This window comes from Cydia amplana, chromosome 10, assembly GCF_948474715.1.
Source record: "Cydia amplana chromosome 10, ilCydAmpl1.1, whole genome shotgun sequence".
Lineage (NCBI taxonomy): Eukaryota > Metazoa > Arthropoda > Insecta > Lepidoptera > Tortricidae > Cydia > Cydia amplana.
The window spans coordinates 9,291,162-9,310,319 of record NC_086078.1 but is presented as its reverse complement, the minus strand read 5'-3'; the positions used below and the strand labels follow the sequence as shown (position 1 = coordinate 9,310,319).

General features: G+C 36.0%; 1 protein-coding gene across 1 annotated transcript in view; it reads left to right on the top strand.

The window, feature by feature from the left end:
- The first annotated feature begins 703 nt into the window (after positions 1 to 703).
- Positions 704 to 19,158, top strand: part of LOC134651339 (transcription factor collier) — a 74,912-nt gene continuing 56,457 nt past the window's right edge. The window contains exons 1-3 of the mRNA XM_063506414.1: positions 704 to 834; positions 2,583 to 2,718; positions 16,536 to 16,692. Of these exons, the coding sequence (XP_063362484.1) occupies positions 2,591 to 2,718; positions 16,536 to 16,692 (285 nt within the window). The 5' untranslated portion in view covers positions 704 to 834; positions 2,583 to 2,590. The remainder of the gene's footprint in view (positions 835 to 2,582; positions 2,719 to 16,535; positions 16,693 to 19,158) is intronic.

The window sequence follows — 19,158 nt, the reverse complement described above, 5'->3', positions numbered from 1 at the left end:
TCCCTTACCCGCGCGCCGCCGCACGGTCTCTGAGGGAAACCTCGGACCGACCTTCCATTAGACAACTCGACAACGCCCGCATCGCACGCGAATAAACATTAAAAATCTTTTAATAATAGAAAGATAAATACTGGCTGATTTTTAAAACGGAAAACGAGAGTTGATTAGTAATTTGAAGTTTGAATTGATATAGAAATGTGGCGCCACCTAGGGCGGTCGCGCCGTCCCGCTCGTGAGGCGAGGGCGTGTCCCCTGGGCGCCTCCCCCAGGGGGACGGGGGCTCCGCGGCAGGCACTCGGCGCTCTCCCGCGACGCTTGTTAGTGTTCCGCAAATCCACAGCGGGATCGCCCGTACAACCGGGACTCGATCCCCTAACGCACATACGATAACGAATCCTAGCTGTCATTTGCAAACTTTACACTTGCTATTTTGGGCTCACGTGCAATATTATCTATCTTTTCTAAGTGTTTTTGGATTAGAATTTAAGTAATATTTCGGGTTTTCTAAATTTTTGTCGAAGTTTGAAGAATTATGCAACGGACATTATAAAAATTCCCAACAACTTAACCACGTATACTCTTAATTTTAAAATTATCTTGCAAAGAATCCGTTAGCAAATTCGAAAATATTCGGTTCGCAATTCAAAAGCGGCGCGCTAACCGTTCGTGCGGGTCCGGGAGTGTTCGCGGGTGGTTCGGGCCGGTTCGCGATTCGGTCGGACGAGCTGAACGCGGCGGCGGGCGGGTACTCGGGCTCGCCGTGGCCGCCGCTCGAGCTCGACCCGGTGGGATGGGGACGGAAGCTGTACCCGCCGGCCGCGCCGAGGTCTTCAGGTATTTTCCATAAATTTTCACGTAGTACTTGTTACGATACTTAGTTTTTGGAGTATTATTAGTACTGAATGTTTTATACTTATTTTTGTGATGTAACGTTTTATGTTGGCTTAGTTTTTTATATTGATTTCATTCTTTACATCCAAAAACGCCAAACTGACCAAAGTATTGTTGATTTAGTTTTAAGAGATTAACACTATGAGATACTCATACCTATTAATGTATTTGCTTATTTCTCGCATTATTTCGACATATGGAGGTATTTTTTAATGCTTGACTTAATTTGCTATTCAGTTTTAAGTCCAGTTCTTGATATTATTTATTTTGCAATATGAGGAAGGTAGAAATTAATTTTCAACTTCTGGGCTGCCATCGGGCGTCGAGCTAGCTCCAATTTTTTATTTGTATATATGTGTACATATATAGGATAAGTAGATATTTTTAGTTAATTTAGTAGGTATTATTTCTGTTTTTATATTTTTTATGTTTATCAATAAAGAATTCACATTTTCAATACGCCAGACCCATTATAATTAAGTTAAATTTCTTACATGAATAATTTTATTTATAAATATTATAAAATTTATTTACATTTACTTGGAAAAAACAACTCCTTTATATATAGATTTTTAATTTTAGATGAATAAATAAGTAATTTTATATTATTTAAGTATGTACATATTTAAAGTTTTGTTTCAATGATGTCGAAGTCGCCTAAAGTTTCATTATTTGTTTGCTGAATCATTTTTGATAAATTGACGTCTTATTTTGAGATTTAAATTGCATCACATCATATTTGGAGTATTAAGATAACGGTTTTATTACGGATTTAACTTCAATAAATTGGGTTTATGTAAAAATATCTGGTAAGTATTTTAGCTTAATTAACCATTCTATACAATACACAATGCCAGTTACAAATATGTATTAGTATATATTTATTTGAACGAAGTAGCGAGCTTTTAAGTCTATTTTTATCCTTACACAAAATATTTTTTTGTATTAGAATTTAAATGGATGTTTTCCATGCCTACTCGTATTATAAAACGTTCGTTATTTTTGCAAAATTAAGTTTCTTTTCAAGTGTAAGTATGTACTTGTATTTTATGACATTTTTGTTTTATTTCACTTACTTACTACATTTTGACTAAGAAAGCCGCCATTTTATATCATGAAGATTTTAACTTTTTATACCTAAACGCAAAAATGTATTTCAATTGAAATTTCTATGTTTTTTTTTTCATTTAAACAAAATCAATCATATTTTTTATTTATACCCCAGCTATATATGTATGTACTCGTAAGTACCTACTTTGGCACTTTTCTTTTGTTCTGATGAAATCGACCGCCTACGACCGATGACTAACCGACCGCGAAAATTATTTAACCTAATTAATTTTGTCAGAAGCGACTCGTTTGCGGATTATTGTGTTAGCACCTTCAATATTAATTTATATAAGTATATAGTACCTATTACTTTAGGTCAGTCACGAATACTGTGTCAAATGTTATGTAAATTGGTATAAAAGACTATGATACACCTGCTGAACAGAACGACCACACAATTGATAGTACCTAGTAAGTCTTCTCATAGTAAAAGTTGAAATAAATTTTTTTTCTTAATGTATCTTTACCATGTATTGTTAACATCGTTATGTCCATTGCTTTCTTTCGTGTAGTTACTTACATTTTTATACGTATGAATCCTCTTGAGTTTTTTACTAATTGAGTGTTGGTAACTTGTGCAGGAGGCCTGATGTTTGGCCTGCACCACCAGGACGCGGGCGGGCTGCACGCGCAGCCGCGCGGCCCGGTCACGTCGCTCAAGGAAGAGCCGCTCACGCGCGCCTGGATGACGCCCAGCTCACTAGTTGACAACACCAAGTAAGTCTAGTTCTTTAAGACGAAACAGGAGCTGAGATTTAAATATTTTAGGTAAGTATAGGTATATTCCCGTCTCGCTAACGGAAGCGGCTCCTAAAACTAGTGCGATAAGGACAAGGTGAAAAATCCTGCGTAAAAATCTCAAAAATCGAGGTTTCGTTCTCGACTGTTTGCTCCTCCAAAACTTAAGGAATCGTAACCAAATTTGGAAATCTGAATGATTATGAAAATAACTGTGTTGAACCGTTTTGCTTTTTTGGCTAATTGATATCAGTTTTGAATACCACGCCTCTCATTGCGGCATAGTCAATTAGGCCATTTTGGCCATTTTAGAAGGGCTCTAAAAAACTAAAATATCAAAAAAAGCAAAACGGTCCGACACAGATATCGACAATATTAATCTGTGTTGAAAAAAGCGGCCAAGTGCGAGTCGGACTCGCCCATGAAGGGTAGCCGATTTATGACGTATAAAAAAAAAACTACTTACTAGATCTCGTTCAAACCAATTTTCGGTGGAAGTTTACATGGTAATGTACATCATATATTTTTTTTAGTTTTATCATTCTCTTATTTTAGAAGTTACAGGGGGGGACACACATTTTACCACTTTGGAAGTGTCTCTCGCGCAAACTATTCAGTTTAGAAAAAAATGATATTAGAAACCTCGATATCATTTTTGAAGACCTATCCATAGATACTCCACACGTATGGGTTTGATGAAAAAAAAATTTTTGAGTTTCAGTTCGAAGTATGGGGAACCCCAAAAATTTATTGTTTTTTTTTTCTATTTTTGTGTGAAAATCTTAATGCGGTTCACAGAATACATCTACTTACCAAGTTTCAACAGTATAGTTCGTATAGTTTCGGAGAAAAGTGGCTGTGACATACGGACGGACAGACAGACAGACATGACGAATCTATAAGGGTTCCGTTTTTTGCCATTTGGCTACGGAACCCTAAAAATCATTGCTCTAGCTTCAAATCCCACGGAGGAAACAGTCGAGTACGTTTGTATGGAGAAATTACCACTCCTGTTGGCTCTTAGCAGTCTTGTTTTTTAGGCTAAGAGCCGGCCAGAAAAGGCTAACATAAAGTTATTTGGCGAGTTTTTGACTTACTGTCTGTGACTTTAGCATAGTTACGTAGGTTACTTCTAGTAAAAATCGTGTGTGTATGTGTGACGTTCATTGAATACAATTTACGTATTAAAGCTAAAGTAGGTATATAAGGAAGCTCCAGAATTTTCCATAATACAATAAAGTTTTAATATCCCTCTATATTTACACTTTTCATAAACCTTTTAGCTACCGAAAAGAGCATCACAATAATGTTGTTACAGCAAATCGTATTAGAGCCGCAAAGTGAGCAAACGGCACCAAATGTCTGTGTGACATTAAATAGCTGCATAGGATTAACAAGGGGACTCTATGGTTATTTAAGCCTATGTTTATAAATAAAGATGCTGTTCGGTTAGAATTTACACTTACAGGAATAAATTCTGGAGTAAGTCCCATAAAATTTTGGTTTTTATAAAAAAATGGCTGCCATTTCCTATTGTAAGTAGGTCGGCAGTATTAAAACTGTCGATTCACTAGATAAACTAAAGACATAATTATTTGAGTTAGGTACTTACTTGTAATTGTATTTTTAAATTAATTAAAATTACCCAAATGCACTTTGAATTTTCTGGCAAAAATGTTACCTATACCAATACCACAAAAAATCGTAAAAAGAATAAAGTATGTATTTAAACTACATAAGATCGTACTATTTACAAGCTATTTATGTAAGTGTAATGTAAAACATTGGACCATGTTCCACTCTGCATTTTAAAATAAATATCAAGTTAGCGTAGGCAAAGTTGGCCGATAGGTAACATTCTAAACCGACCCAAGAAACTAAGTCCCACCGAAAACCCGCCTACTATTTTTGCAAACTAAACAAATACTAACAAGAGTCCCAAAAATGTATACACTTCGTAAAACCATTATTTCCCCGTCATTATTCAACCTGCTACCGACCTGCCGATGCAACAATGACTTCATTATCGACCAATCAGGGGCGAGCGTGCGATAATGAACAGTAACAAGTGCGTATTCATAGAGGGCGCCATTAATCATGCGAGGGGGGACACCGGTGTCCCGCTTTTTTGGGACGGTCTGTTATTGTAGCAAAAGCTATGTTGGTTGTATTGTTCTGTACAGTTGACTTGATTTTTTAAGAAATGCAAATGTTGGTTGTATTGTTCTGTACAGTTGACTTGATTTTTTAAGAAATGCAAATACATAGTAAGAAGTAAGAATTATTGTGATTTTTAGAATCTCGGAAATAAAGCGAACTGTAAGCAAAAAGGATAAATAAATATATTATTGTAGGGCCAAAAATATCATGACCGTATATGAATTTAAACAACACAATTGGATTACCTGGTTATTGTAAAAAGAACATACTCGTAGTGAACTATACTATAGGTCATACTGAACAACTTTTATTATGGGACCAATGCCGAAATCCGGTAAAAACATTTGGCTGTACCAAAGAAATCAGCGGCATTACATCATACGCCGAGTGGCTGGTGATTAAAATTTCACCCTGTATATCTGTTCTCTGCTTCTTTAATCAAGTGTTTTATTTTCTGAAAATGTATATTTCATTCAGGTAGGTATGCAATAAATAGTACCTACTACGAGTTAGTATATGCAAATAGAATATGCCGCAACAATATTAAAATTTCCATCGCGCCCATAACTAAGAACATCACATTTGTTTTCCCAACAACCCCCAAAAATAACGTATTTGTGCAACAAGAGTGAGCATTTGGTACAGTTAGCGTATAATATGACGTATCTATTGATGCTGGAATTAGCGCGCATTGTGTACACAGAGCAACCGCCCCATCTGTCGCGCGCGCTTCATGTTCAAGTGTTTGTTATTCTATCTGTACTTAATTTTAATATTTTATTACTTAATTTGAATCAATGGTGGTTTCTGATCGATTGATTTATAAGTGTTAGTAGTGACTCGAGTTTTTTGATTCTAAATGGCTTATTATTAACCGGGCAACTAAAATATTAAACAGGAACTTTCATTGGGCATATAATAATATAATTTGGCTGTGCATTAATATTTTGGCGCCAAAAAAAATATTTTAGCCTCAAATATAAGCATCATATGATTAAAAAAACTGGCAGCAAAATCAAGCCACCTAAAAAAATTATAGGGAACTTAAAGTGATAGGTTGGCATCTAAAATAATAAATTGGCAACTAATATTGTAAAGCGATCATAAAATTTAGTTGTCATCTAGTTGTTCACACCTAAGTAATCAACTAATTATCACAAAACACCTCAAATTAATTTACCAATACGCAATGGTCAGTATACTTATACTTAGTCGAAATTTCTAATCATGAAACGCCTAATGGCCATTATACCATTAGATCTTTAAATTTTTAATTACTAATTTCAATAGTTACCACTGTGTTCTACTAGAGCCAACAGATAGGTGTGACGACGAGCGAAGCGAGTAGGAGCGTGTTAGGTTGACCGTGTAATGACCAAACAAAATATTTTAAAAGAACTTCATTTTTAGGGTTCCGTAGCCAAATGGCAAAAACCGGAACCCTTATAGATTCGTCATGTCTGTCTGTCTGTCCGTCTGTCCGTCTGTCCGTCTGTCTGTCCGTCCGTATGTCACAGCCACTTTTCTCCGAAACTATAAGAACTATACTGTTGAAACTTGGTAAGTAGATGTATTCTGTGAACCGCATTAAGATTTTCACACAAAAATAGAAAAAAAAACAATAAATTTTTGGGGTTCCCCATACTTCGAACTGAAACTCAAAATTTTTTTTTTCATCAAACCCATACGTGTGGGGTATCTATGGATAGGTCTTCAAAAATGATATTGAGGTTTCTAATATCATTTTTTTCTAAACTGAATAGTTTACGCGAGAGATACTTCTAAAGTGGTAAAATGTGTGTCCCCCCCCCCCTGTAACTTCTAAAATAAGAGAATGATAAAACTAAAAAAAATATATGATGTACACTACCATGTAAACTTCCACCGAAAATTGGTTTGAACGAGATCTAGTAAGTAGTTTTTTTTTTATACGTCATAAATCGCCTAAATACGGAACCCTTCATGGGCGAGTCCGACTCGCACTTGGCCGCTTTTTAATTAATAGATAGCCGTTTTCTTTTTAAAATGTGCTTCATAAATGGTCTCCAATATATTAATTCAGTTGCCAAATAAATATGTACTTGGTACCTGCTTAAAAATAATCAAAAGCTGTAACGGCATTAAAATACAACTCATATTGATATATTTTAAGGCTCCGTTTTTGTTGCTAAACTATTAATTTTAGTAGCCGTTTCTATTTTTTTAATCTACCTAAATTCGATTAATTAGTTGACCGGTTAAATACGTGCCATTCTAAATTTGAAGAACACGACCCGTTTTTACGAGACTCGGCGTTTAAAAACTTCTTAGTGTATTAATCGAAAGTCGATTCTAATACCTATTACCTATGGAGTCTCTTTGAAGCGCAGCTCAAAAGGATTCCAGCCTCGTAAAAACAACGTAAAGAAAATAGGCGTTATTGTATGTTCCTACATAACCCATAAATTTTACATGAAGACAATGCATTTTGATTTTTTCTCGGAAAAGAACTCGTCGAAAGAGTCGCGTGTTTATCAATGAAATGAACTCGAGTTTCAACTTAATCAGAGTTAAGAGTCTTAAAAACTGATTTGAGTCCAAGACTCAAAAGGGATCAAGTCTTAACCTATAGGTAGTAATAAAATTATTGAGTTATGTTTAAAACATGTTTCTTATTTCACCATCAATGCCAATGAGGTCTTCATAAGTAATCAATTTAACTTATGTTTCAATAAAACCCCACATGGCACTCAATATTTTTAATAAGTTGAACAATCACAGTGATTATCCTCTATCATCAGTGATCACGCAGGGCGCGATGACAGCGTCATTTGTAACCAGCTCGGATCATTAAGCTCGCTACTAGAAGCTTTTAATAAATTGCATTGGTCTACTTGAACGCCAGTTTAAAAAACAACTGGCGTCGATTAGTTGGAGTAGGAGTGGAGAATAGGTCATGTTGATTAATTAAATATAGCTACTCGAGTAAAGTAAGTTCAAATTAAAAATAATGACAAACGCTGTAATAGGCTAGATGACAAATCTTCATTTATGGTATCAATCAATCAGGTTTGTTTTTAGGATCAAATGTCTATATGGGACCCATTGACCCAAGTCAGAAATGATAGTCAAAGTCCGACAGTCGCACTACTCGTACTTCACTCGCGAAACGCTCTTAACAAATCGCTATGTGAACGTGACTTCAAGGTCACTGAGATCGCATCTTGAAGTATGAAGAAAACAAGAAAATTGCATTTTTGTCGGTGAAACATTGCTTTTATATACAAGGTGTCCCAAGAAGTAGTGATATACTGAAGCTGGGAGGTAGAGGACCTAGAGCGCTATCTGAATCACCCCCATGTATGTTCCGCGATTTTTCGTATTTTCGGAGTATGTTCTTACACAGTATGTTCACAACTTCAAGGGCGCTTAAAAAATAAAACATACTGGGTAATTTTATCTTTCTTGGAATTAATTTTTTTTAAATTCCATTCAAAGATCTAACGATAGTAAATGTTACCATACTGAATTGGCCTATCTATCAGCTTAGCACACAAAAAAAAAATCAAGCATCTACCGCAATAATTCACGTCACCATAAATAGGGAGAAGCCACCGCGCTGCCATTGTGAGCGGTCGTGTTTGCGTTGCATCTCAATCGCTTATCAGTTACAATTATATTGTACCTATTTTCCTGTTACCGGGTGTCGTCTCGGCCACTTGTTTACATAACAAGTGATTGTTCGAGATGGTTCTTGTGTGATCTGATTATTCGTTACGAATAAATAAACCACAGACATTTCAATATGTCGAATTATAAAAGTGATGTGTTAGTAAACTATCCGTACGACACGAATACAAATAGTGACATAGTGAAGTGCTACCACTGTGACACAGATAACAAAATAAAAAACTTCTACGATTGGTTGGACAATCAAACTAAAATTAAAGTACTTTCTTGCGAAAAATGCGACAAAAAATCATGCGTCAAGTTATTTGCGCATACAACAGTTTCCCGAAATAAAGAAACAAACCAAATGATAACAACGACAAAATACTACACGTTCTGTGTTGCAGAGAATAAGACAAGACAGGGGCGTGGCCCAGAGTGCACGGGAAAGGACTGTAAGCAGCCTACTTACACCAGAGTAATAGATCAAGATAGATTCGTTAATAAAGAAATTATAGCATGCAAGTTCTGCGGTACAGTAAACGAAATTACTGCTACGAGCCCTTCACTGAGGGATTCGCCCAAAATACGTCGCGTCGGTGAATGGATCACTATAAACCATCATCAACAAATGCGGCGCGATAAAGAAAAGAGCAACATAGAAAAGTTCAATAATACCCACAACCCAAAACCTAAAAATATTCAGGTGCCCACTCAAAATAGGTTTGATGCGCTCAGAAATCTTGAAGATAACATGTTAGTTGATGAGGAAAACGCGTCACTAAACTCTTTCGACCAAAATAGTGTAGCAAGCATGAGTGGATCACGAAAACGTGCAACATCGCCTGTTAGCGACATAGTCCCCAAAAGAGGTAAAGGTAACAAACCGGGTGCATCGTTTCAACAAGATCGACGGCCACAAGACAAAAATAATGCAAAATTAAACAAACCTTCTTCGGAAATAAAAAGTGATCAGTCAACAAAGAAAGAATCGCAGCAGAAAACAACTCCACATAAAAAACTACCGACTGTTGTATGTACACACGAAGGATGGGTAGAATCAACGTATATGTTTAAAAATATTACCGAAATAGCACGTCTACACAATTCCGACCTAAAAACAGATAAACGTTCCGGGAAACTATTTTTCACACCGCGACAATTAGAAAACAGAAAAACACTAATAGAAGATTTGAAGAAACGGCCAGGCTTTGAATTCCATACACATGGGACCAAACTCGAAAGGAAACCGTCAAAAAAAGTTGTAGCCAAAGGAGTCATAACCAGTGGCTACAATGAAGACGAAATAAAACAGGACATTAAAGAAAGATACGGTATGACACCAGAACGGGCAGTACCACTACGAAACTCGGCACTCGTGTTAATATTCAGCGGTGAAACGGACATGAAAGATATTAAAAACATCACAACTATCCTATACCAAAAGGTAAAAATAGAAAAATACAGGGTAAAACCAACAGCTGTTACTCAATGTAAAAACTGCCTAGAGTTCGGCCATGTTCAAGCTCACTGTGGACGTAAACATATATCCGAAATCGAGACTGAACAGAACGATGAAGGTAAAATCTTAGAAATATGCTCAAAATGTCGTCAACCGGGGCACACTGCTAGGCAGGCAAAATGTCCTGTGTTTCAGGAGGAAATTAAGAAACAACGAGAAAGAAGACTTCGTTTTCAACAAGCTAAAAAAGAAAAATCAACACCTAATGCCAAACCTGGACAACAGAAAAAACATATTTCATCCGGTCTTGCGAAACCAGGAACATCATACGCTCAGATAATTACGAAGGAGGAGGAAACCTTGTTAGGAAAGGAAGATATAATAAACAAGATGTTTGCATTGTTTCAAACAATGCAACAACAATTTATGAAACAGATGCAACAACAAATGCAGCAACTCATTCAACTTATCAGAAATGGATAATAAAGGCAAGAGAACTACAACTAAGAACCTCAGAATTTTTCATTGTAACGTTCAGGGAGTTAGAAACAAATTTGCCGAAATTAAAAACCTAATAACAAAAACAAATCCACACATAATAGTGCTAAACGAATGTAAAGTTGATTTCGAAAAACAGAAATTTAACATAAATGGATATGACAAATTATATGATATGAGAGAAGCTCATCTTGGAACCGCTCTATATTTAAAAAAAGGGCTGCGATGGAGTCAAGTTGAGTTAATACCGGGGCATGGTAACAATGATAGAAAAATCGAGGGGGTGGCTATTAAACTGACGACAAACTTCGAGACTGGAGAATCTATCATAGTAAGAGGCATATATATACCCATAACAGGCTATAGAAATATTCGGGAAGAGGTAGAAGATCTCCTTGAAAGCAGCGATGCAGTTAACATCGGGGACTTAAATCTACGAATGCTACAGTTGAATCACACTAGAACTGTTGGTGCTGGACTAGAAGTGCAAAAACGTATCGACGATGGCCTGTGTACATTAAGACATACTGGTCTACCCTCAAGGCCATGCCATGCAGGAAACGGTATATTGGACGTAGCTCTTATTACTGGAGAAGTAAGACATTCATCCGTACATTGTAAACATCTTGAATCAATATCTTCAGATCATCTGCCCTGGCTTTTCTGTATGAATATTGACATGGAGGAAGAACAAAATGAAACTAGAAACATGCGACTGCTATATGAAGACGAAGGTCTAGCCAAGCATTACATAGAGCTAATTGAAAATAACATCGACCCAAGTGCGCAGCTACAGACCGACGAACAATGTGAATTGTATATAGAAAACCTCGAAAAAACTGTTAAAATGGCTCTGGATATTGTCGTTCCGAAAAAGATTCAGGATAAAAAAGAATTACTACCATTGGAAATACAAGACATGATTAAGGATCGCAACGCTGCAAAACGAAATGTAAAGAGGACTGGTGGACATTTGCAAGCTAGAATCAATTACAATAACGCTAAAAAACAACTTCAAAAAGCATTACAAGACTACAGAGAATCTACGTGGATAAAGATAATAGAAAACACAAAAGATAATAGAACAAAAATGTGGAGAATTCAAAAGTCCTTGAAAAAACCACCGCAAAGACTCCCATATCTTGAAAGCTGTAATACTGAAAAAGACACTATACATAAACTTGTCGATGTAGCAATAGTGAAGGAATCTCCGATACAAGAGACAGACGAAGGTAATGAACAATACACTCCATATCAACCACTTCAAGAATGTAATGTTTTAGAAGTAAAAAAAGCTATTTTCTGTTTTAAAAATAAAAAAGCACCTGGGCCAGACCAAATCAAAGTAGATGCACTGAAGTTAGCGGGTCCTGCATTTTATTGGGCTTTAACTAGAGTTATAAACTACGTCCTAATAACCGGTTACTATCCAAGGAGGTGGAAATTGGGAGAATGTATTTTTCTACACAAAGCTGGGAAAAACTACAAGGATGCTAAATCTTATAGACCCATTACTTTACTAAACGTTATGGGTAAGATTTGCGAAAAAATTATATATAGCCGCATTCTAAAGGCATGTCAACATTTAATTCCGGATTACCAACACGGTTTCATGCACAAACGAGGCACAGGAACACAGATTCTACGAACGTCAAAGTATATTTCAGATGCTTTAGAAGAAGGGCACAGTGTTGCTATGATTTCAACAGACTTGAGTAAGGCTTTTGATTCAATAAACCACAAAGGCCTCACATTCAAACTAATGGAAAAGGATGTCAGTAATAATATCATTAAAATGATTGAAAACTATCTACTAAATCGAAAGGTGCGGGGAAGGTTCCGAACAACCACTGGAGATGAAGTGGAAGTCCCGCACGGAGTGCCTCAAGGGTCTATCCTGGGGCCTTTAATATTTAATCTGTATGTACATGATATACCGAAGGCAAATATAGCAGGGCAGATGCTTTCACAGTATGCCGACGATTTGTGTATTTTAAATTCAGCACTTCGGCCAGATCAAGCTACACGGCGCGCTACATGGGCTGCCAATCAAATAGTCGATTATTATGAACGTTGGGGACTACGCTGCAACGTTGATAAAACAGAGTGCATAATGTTCACTAATAAAAGAGCACGCAGTGTACGTAACCCAAACGGTTATAAACCGACAGTCAAATTAAAAGGAGTCCATCTTGAATACAAAACCTGTGTTCGATACCTAGGTGTCCAATTAGATAAACGACTGAGCATGAACGAACACGTCAAAAGCGTTGTAAGAAAAGCTAAAAGTGTCAGAGGAATGTTAGCACCTATAATCGGCTACTACTCCAATGTAAACATAGAAACCAAACTAAAGGTTGTTCAGGCATGTCTCCTGCCCATACTAGATTATGGAATAGTACAACTACTCCCTCGAGTAAGTAAGACGAACCTTTTAACGCTTGAAAGGCAATACCGCATGGCTCTTAAGTCTGCGGGAGGTTTTCCTCGTTCAATACCAACAGAAATGTTATGGGATTTACTAGATGAAGACCCATGGCATCTCAGAATTCATGACTTACACCGAGACATGCTAGATAAGCTAAATAATTTGTGCATCCCGGGACTAGAAAACCCTGGTCCACAATATATTAAATACGGCCAATACAACCCGATGATGTACAGCAACAGAATCGGCGAAATAGATTACGTCAGTAAAAAAGATAGACATAAATACGTGAGTAAAAGGAGTCTACCTTCAAGGGAACGCATTTTAAAATAAAATTAAGGAACAATAAAAAAAAAAAAAAAAAAAAAAGTGTGATTACATTACTAACGTAGGTTATAACACTTTCCTGTGAGCTGCAAATTGGCTACACGACATAAAATAAATGTATAGATCTTTAAGACACATTACATTAAGGACACACCCCTTTTGGCGGACATATTTGTATGTAACAAAAATGATAAATAATAAAGAACTTTTCTATTCTATTCTATTCTATTCACCATAAATAAAAATCTCATTGTACTCGGCGATAGGTGAAAAATTTTAAAAAATCATAACTCCGAAAATACGAAAAATCGCGGAACATACATGGGGGTGATTCAGATAGCCCTCTAGGTCCTCTACCTCCCAGCTTCAGTATATCACTACTTCTTGGGACATCTTGTATATGTGTAATTGTGTAGTTGCTATACAATCTTTTTTTGGATAAAATGTGAGGAATCGAATGGTATCCTTACTTATTTCGTTTCTGAAAATTAAAAAAAAAACTAAAATTTTGAAACTTTCAGGTGCTGTATTTTTGTATTATTTCCATATATTTTTGTGATAAATTGGGAATTTGCTACCTATCTATTTTACTAGATTTTGTTATAAAATTCAATATGTGTCATCATCCCTATATGAATTTAAATTGGGTGAATCGATATTTGTATTTCACTGTACAGTTCACTAGATTAAATACCTTTACTAATCGTAAGTTCGTACAAACTTACATCTCATAACAGTTTACTTGGTACACTGTTTACAAAAACAGCTCACTACCGCAGCTGAGAGGCAAAAAATACCGCCACACGTTTTCGGTTGCCCGAAAATATTATGGTCATAAATTTTACATTCCTTCAACAGTGAACGTTCTATTTGTCTATAGACACCCGTATTCATGGACCGCAGGGCTGTAAAACGCTAAGAAAGACAATGGGATAGATTATAATCCTTTTAAAAATGATTTATTGAGTTACCGTTACTGTGCAGATTTAGGGGACTTACTTTGTTTGCGTTGTATTATAATTTTACCGAGCTATTGGCAATGATTAGGTAGAATACTGAGAAATGATCTATAGGAATAATTATACAAAAAGTCTAGTCGTCAATGATACTGAGCAGGTAATACCTACACATTACTAATAGGTACACATAGTTTAATATTTAATTTTGCGAATCAATTCACATTTAGATATTGTTTATTTTTTTAAATAGAAGAAACTACCTACGTACCTACCTCCTAGATAGAATTCGTTTGTAAGATTTATGTGCAATTCAACTAAAATATCGATAACACAAAATAGAGTGATGACACACAGAACAGCGCCACACACCTCGATATCGACACGTGGTCTCGATCTTAATAGAGGGACCGTAGTTTTAACTTCATGATACCTTATTGGAAGCAGGCAAGTGCTATTTTAGCTTATTCCTAAAGTCCACAAGTATATGTGTGCAATAAATAATACACCACATCATTCGTCTTATATCTCATTGAGGTCATTTAGAGGGACAAACAGAAATAGTATGAGCAAGTTGTAAAGTTATAAATAAATAGTGTCTATAAGTCGTTAGGATTAGATACGAGTAAAAATGTATTGCACTTATTACTTCCTAGTTCCCATGGCGATTTTTTTAGAACGAACTCTTTATTTTCTAAGTTCAAATTGTATTTTGTTTGAAGCAAGGCATAAAATGCAACATCATCATCATTAGCCCTCAAATGTCTCACTTCTCCACACAGGCCTCCGCTAAAAATCGGGTTTAGACACATGACTTTAATTTACCTGTAACAAAAATTGTAACACAACATTGTAAAATGAAAACATATTTTTTTTAGGTTAGGTACGTTTACACTTGTGTCAAATCCATTTATGGTTTAGCATCGTAACTTAAATTCGTGTTGATTCTGATTCCTTCTAAACACACAACTTAGGGTCTCGTTTCATAAAATTAATTTCAAAAATTAAATACGTATCTCATCGATGATAGGTAACGTTTCCGCACTATCGGAGCATTACCGTACCGTATTACGCTATGGTCGCCCATTCATCTCTCCCCGCTGCAGAATTTGCGTAAACAAATTGGTTTCGCGATTGCCATTTTATACTCTCGCACGCGACACTCCATTGTTTTATTTATCGCAACCAGTTTCGGCACGATGTTACGCGATTAGGTACCATCGGGATTTTTTGTTCACGGGCGCGAGTCTTTTGTCAATCTTTGTTGAGATTTACCTTTGTTTTTTTGTTTGAATTATTTATGAAATACAAGAGTATTAAGTACACTAACACTAGGTCAACATCAAAAACAAATTAGGGAGACGAGGAAAGTGCTTACATACTAATACAGTTACAGATTTAAATGCTTACCATTACCACACAGGCACACACACACATACATATATATTATATTTATAATACTTAAGATAATAGTAGACGAACGTAGTCCCCAGATATTTTTGCTCCTATCTAACTCTAAGTAGTAATTAAATAGCAAAAACCGGCCAAGTGCGAGTCGGACTCGCGTTCCAAGGGTTCCGTGTTACATTAAGTCCTTATTAAGTCCACGCTTGACTGCACATTTCTAATAAGTTTTCCTGTCATCTATTCTATAGGTAAAAAGCTATTTTGTGTATTTTTTTCAAAATTTTAGACCCAATAGTTTCGGAGATAAGGTCATTTTTTGCCTATTTTCACTGCTAAACTATTTATCCTAAATTATAAAAAAAAAAAAATTGAGATTCTTACAATGAGCTCTTTCATTTGATACCTATGTAACACGATACCTATAGTTTGAAAAACTTTATTTTTTAATTTTCTCATTTACCCACCAAAAATGGCCTCCATATTTAAAATTCATTTATTTACGTTACACGTTCATCTTTGGGTCACAAATTTACATATGTGTGCTAAATTTCAACTTATTGGTCCAGTAGTTTCGGTGAAAATAGGCTGTGACAGACGGACGGACAGACAGACAGACAGACGCATAAGTGTTCCTATTAGGGTTCCGTTTTTTCCTTTTGAGGTACGTAACCCTAAAAATCTTAAAAAAAACATCGAACGAAGGGGCATAGTTAAGGTTAATACATTAAATAGTGTATAATATTTTCTATGGGTCGTCAATATCCAAGGCGAAAAATGGGGACCACGTTTGTATGGAGAAACGGGCGTTGCCTTTCCTCTGAATACAATATCAATTGTAATCGATATACTACAATGCAGTTAGATAGACTAGTGATGGTTATTACTATTTTTGCTTGTTCTTTTTGTACAGTACCGTAGGCGTCGGGCGCGCACACTTCGAGAAGCAGCCGCCGAGCAACCTGCGCAAGAGCAACTTCTTCCACTTCGTGGTGGCGCTGTACGACCGCTCCGGTCAGCCCGTTGAAATTGAGCGCACCGCCTTCATCGGCTTCATTGAAAAGGACCAGGTATAGTACGGCCCTTCTGAGGTGAACTTTTCGCTTCAAACCTTAATCTTTCAAACAAAGGCCATTGTCTCTATTATCGCAAAACCGCTAGCTCCAGACTTAGCACGTGCCAGTACAACATTCATATTGAAAAACAACTGGTATCGTCATAGTATTAAGGTTCAAATTTAATGTCACTGATATTCTAGATATTACGTTTTGGTAGTGTAGGACGATAGACCGCGCCGAAGCGATACGGCACTCATATTATTTTGATACTTAGTGTGGTGTTAAAAATGATTTAATCACACATGTTCATATATTCAGGGTGCTTTTATTACTGTTATTTAGAGTACGTTATACCATAGAGAAATATAGTAAGACAAGAGTGCTCACTCCATACATCAATTTTGGTACCAAAAAGACTATTAATTTCAGTGTCTACATCTAGCATCGAGTAGCGGAACTATCAGTACTGCTACATCTATTGTCAAGTAGCAGTACTGATAGTTCCGCTACTCGATGCTAGATGTAGACACTGAAATTAATCGTCTTTCTGGTACCAAAACTGATGTATGGAGTGAGCAATCTATGTATTTTTTTCTCTATGGTCATACTAAACGAGACTCGAGGTAATAGATGGCAGTTTGATACATTATGATTTTGACCTCGAAGTTTAAAATGAGAACTTGTTACTTTGGTGCCAATTTTGTTAGTAAACAATACATTTACATCGCAGTTGCGAGAAAAATTCCTACACCTTGTGTAGACACATAATGAAAAGCACTTAGGTACACGTGCATAAAAACATGGACGACAGGAGTAAAGTCATGTAGGTATGTTTATTGTTCGTTATGGTTTACGTGATTATGATTGCTTTTCTACTGCGGTATTTCATCAGATTTATGGATAAAAACTTGAAACAGATGATACAGCATTTAATAAAATCTCGATCCCATACAGTCCATACCGTAATTACATATTAAACTCACACGCACAATGGTCGGCTGTCATGCGCAGCCTGATTGATGCTCCACTGATTTCTGATATCATCTACATGTCCAACTACGAAAATGTGCTGTTCGAAGACATTAAGCGAGGAATATACAGACTAGAGAGCGATTTAGGAGACATGATCGGAAATCAACTTTTCCAAGAATTTATATTATTTATAGTAGGGATTTCAATACATATTATTTTATGCATTTTATTCTGACCAAGTAACCCCTGCAGGATATATTTTTATGGATTTTCAGTCCCATCCTGAGGTAGGATTTCCAGTGTTAAGGAACCGTCGCTTCTTGTTGTGGTTTCAAGAGCATTAGTTACTTTGTGTGCATAAGGTAAATGCAGGTATTAACGCCCCCCTTAAGGCTATTTTAGAATCGACCATAGTTTTTAAGTATACAGGTTGCCCTCAAGAATACTTTTCAATTTTTATATGCTAATATTATGTTTATAAAAGGTAATTACAAAGCTACCTGTACCTAAATAAAGGATTATGATGTAAAAATTAATTTATAAAGTTACTGAGTCGATTGTTACTATTGCCGACCCATAATAATGGCTGTGAAGCTATTAACGATTTTTAAGCAGCTATTTCCGATCGTGATAAGCTGATAAGAGAAAGTATGTGCCCAGCAGTGAAACTCATATATATATATATATACATATATGTATATACCTGGGCAGGTGTGGTGACATAGTTTCCATAGTGAATTATTTTAAAAATTTCTAACACTTTATAACTTCCAATATGAACGAAAATTTCTAGGAATTTTCACGCATTGCTTAGTTTGGGGAGATTGATCTGTGTCAGTTTGAGTGTGTGTATTTATAATAATGGGTACCTATCGTGTCACAAGAGTAAGTATAAAATTAAATTATATATCTACGATCGGTAATAGCTTCTTATAGTTACTACTATTACCGATCCCTTTGAATCGGTGATAAAATAAGTAATTTTACAGCGTTAAAATAAGAAAACTAGATGATGAAGTGTATGTCGGTAATAGATTTTTAAAAAGACTAATTGTTTGAGTTTATTCGGGTCCATAAAAATACTTGTGTTGGTATGTTATGATAATATAAAATAACGCAAAAATTAAATATTACGTTGTGGCCGTTACCGACTTACGGATCGTTGATAGCTGCTACAACTAAAAGTGGTGATGCTATCACCGTTCTATTTTAATTTAAAGTTTTATGGTTTTCAATGTAATTTTTTAGATAAATTGTGATGTTAAAACAAGAATTTATAATTGAATTGATACATTTAGTAATAAAAGGTAAAGTACAGTAGTCAATTATTTCAAGAAATGTCTTAAGCAGAAAAGTCACGTACTTACTTGAAAGTACAAGCGCCAGTACTACATAACCTGCGTCCACGCTACCCGCGCCGTAATTGACGTAATTTATCTTTTTTTCGAACCACCACTCAAAATAACGTTAACCTACCCGATACCCAAGGAACAAACGCTTGTAGAA